At 42.1% G+C, this 3,179-nt stretch overlaps 1 protein-coding gene across 1 annotated transcript in view; it reads right to left on the bottom strand.

The window, feature by feature from the left end:
- Positions 1 to 2,423, bottom strand: part of RLN3 (relaxin 3) — a 4,731-nt gene extending 2,308 nt beyond the window's left edge. Inside the window, exon 1 of the mRNA XM_011384512.1 lies at positions 2,372 to 2,423. Within this exon, the coding sequence (XP_011382814.1) occupies positions 2,372 to 2,423 (52 nt within the window). The remainder of the gene's footprint in view (positions 1 to 2,371) is intronic.
- Positions 2,424 to 3,179: the final 756 nt, after the last annotated feature.

The following is a 3,179-nucleotide window of genomic DNA, read 5'->3' as shown; positions in this document are numbered from 1 at the left end:
GTGCAACCAATTTCTAGGACACGCTGATGCTGCTGGTCCAGAAAGCACACTTTTGAGAGCCATAATCTTAAGACTAAGATTATCTCCAGAGTACAGACGAGGAAACAGATCAGTGACATAAGGTACCCAAGGTCAGCTAGTAAATAGAGGTGGGCTGGGAACTGGAACAGAGCCATTCAGCTCTAGAATTCATGGAAAAAATTTTAAGGATTAAAAGAGTACATATGGAGACAGAGTTCCAATTCTGCAAGATGAAAGTGTTCTGGAGATGGATGGTGGTGATAGCCGTACAACCATGTGAATGTGCTTAATGCCACCGAGCTGAGTACATAAAAATGGTTAAACTGGGAAAGTTTATGTTATATGTATTTTTCCACAATTAAAGATAATAATCTAAAGTGTTTAATTAATTCTATATACATATAGGAGATGTGGCATGCTGGGAAATGTTTAATAATGGGCTCTCTTGAAAAAACTGATTTATAGCAGTTGCCTGGTTAATTTTGAGCTACCAGTGTAATGTCAGTGTGATGTCCCCAAGTTCTTGGAAACTTAAAAATCTCATCTCACAAGTCAGTATAACTGGCTCAAGGACACCACTGAAAGATGAAAAACATACATGTGCAATTCAAAGAATCATTTTAAATAGGACGCCCGTGTCATCATCACTCAGATTAGGAAATAGGACAGTGCCAGCAGAGGTCAGTCCCCTGACCCCATATCCTCCCCGGTCATAATCCCTTGCTTCCCCCAGGGGTAACAGCCATCCTGACTTTAGCTGTCATCATTTCTTTCCTTTTCATTAGTTTTAACATCAACACATAACTCTCCAAAATGGAGAGCGAGTCTGTTTCTTTCCTTTCTTTTTTTGCATTCTAACAAATTGAACTTTTTATCACGCACACAGAAAAGTGTGCAGATCATAAGTGGACACCTGAAAGAATTTTCACAAATGAAACACGTTTCTGTAACCACCACTCAAGCCCAGAAACAGAACATTCTCAGCCTCCACCCAGAGAGGGGCAACGAAGCTCCACGGAAGGAGGAACATGGAAGAACTGGTGGACCTATGTTAAAACTACGAGAAAAACACCAAAAAATGGTAAATACTTTGGCTGAGGTACTTTGAGGCTCTGCAAAGATCTCATTTCCCTTTAAAGTTCTCTCACTGCTTTTACACTCATTGGTGGATGGCGTAGGTAAAAATTATTACTTTGGTGTTTGTTTATTAGTAATTCTCCCATTTATCTCATTCCTTCTACATTTACTTAAATTATTTATTATTTGGAATCTTCCTGTGAGGAAGAGTTGTTCCATCTCCACCATTTTGTTTATTTAATCATTTCTTTATACGCACATGGATCCCTGAACCGTTATTTTGGTCTTCAGGTTATAATCCGGTACTATTGTTATTTATGTTGTTGGCCAAGTTGTTCCAGCTTTGGCCACTGGGAGCCTCTGCCGTAAGATTTTTATTTCAGGCACTGTTCTTTTGACATGACTTTCTAGCATCACAAGATGTTCCGGGCTTGTCTTATGTCTTCCCCACCCCAGTCCTAGAATCAGCCATTTTCCCGAGTTGCCTAAGTTCCCTTTATTGGAGAAGGGCTTTGGAAAACCACGGTCTGGGTGCTGGGTGTGTTCATTGCTATTGGGGTCGGAGGTTATTGTTGTTGCTTCTAGGCCCAATCAGCTGATAGCATTACTTTTTTTTTTTAATATTGAAGTATAATTCATATAAAATAAAATTAACAATTTAAAAAGTTGCGTGTACTTTACATGCACACACTTGTTCATAGCAGCACTATTCACAATAGTCAAAAAGCAGATACAACCCAAATGTCCACCAACAGATGAATGGATAAACAAAAGGTGGGCCAGCCATACAATGGAATATTACTGAACCATAAAAGGGAACGAAGTTCTGACACATGTTACGATGTGGATGAAACTTGGAAACATGATGTTGAATGAAAGAAGCCAGAAAAAATAGGCCACGGGTTGCATGATCCCATTGATATGAAATGTCCAGAACAGGCAAATCCATAGAGACAGAAAGCAGACTAGTGGTTGCCAGGGGCTGGGGGAGGGAGGAATGGTGAGTAATTGCTACTGGGTATCCCTGTGGGGTAATGAAGATGTTTTGAAAATAGAGGTTATGGTTGCACAACATTGTGAAATACTTAATGCCACTGAATCGTTCACTTTAATATGGTTAATTTTATGTTATATGAATTTCAGCTCAATTTGAAAAAACGACAACAGGGCCTCTGGTGATATGCAGGGTCGAGGTCAAATCCTATCTCTGCCTCTTTCCAGCTGTGTGACCTTGAGCAAGTCACTTAAGCTCTCTGTGCCTTGGTTTCCTCACTTGTAAAACAGGGAGGATTCGACGACCACGTCAAATTCACAAAACAGTCCATGGCGCCCAGTAAGTGCTGCTTAAATGTTATTTCTACTTGCCACGTTCCCTTTGGATTGGAACTTTATTCCTTTGTCCTTTTCTCCATGACAGACTCCTGGCCTCGGTTGCCCCCTGTGGGTGTCTCAGGCCGAGGGCAGCACTCCAGAAGGCAGGAGTCATATCTGATTGTACTGCTTTGAAAGGGCTGATAAATAATATGCTCTCCCCGCTTGCCTCTTCTCTCAGCAACTCCTTAGGGACGCGCCCTTCTTCCCTTTTCTCTGTATTCCTAACACCTGGCCCAGGGGCTGACGAAGAACAAACGTGTCAGACAATTTCTACTGCCTGACTGTCTGACTTTAACTGACCGGCCCAGAACCAGAAGCCTCTTTGGTGCCTCACACAGAATTGGAGTTTTGAGCCCGATACAGCTGGGTTTGAATTCTGGTTCCTGTGTGACCTCAAGCAAGGTGCTGCACCGCTCTGAGTTCATTGGGTAGATGGAGATAATAAGCGAATACACTTCATGGGGCTGTCTGGGGTCTTTGGGGAGATTCTGTAAAGTATTCGACACCCGGCATAGCGCAGTAAATGCAGTGGATTGATTGGTGACCTGCAGAAGGATAGGTTCGAGTCATACCCCCTGGGACCTGTGAATGCGATCTTATTAGGAAAAAGGATCTTTGTAGATATAATTAAGGATTTTGAGATGAGGTCATCCTGGGTTATCTGGGTGGACCCTAATTTCAATGACAACTGTCGAAGACACAGAAGG

The sequence above is a fragment of the Pteropus vampyrus genome, unplaced genomic scaffold (genome assembly GCF_000151845.1).
Source record: "Pteropus vampyrus isolate Shadow unplaced genomic scaffold, Pvam_2.0 Scaffold583, whole genome shotgun sequence".
Lineage (NCBI taxonomy): Eukaryota > Metazoa > Chordata > Mammalia > Chiroptera > Pteropodidae > Pteropus > Pteropus vampyrus.
Note: the sequence above shows the minus strand (reverse complement) of the source record. Positions and strands in the feature narration are given on the sequence as shown.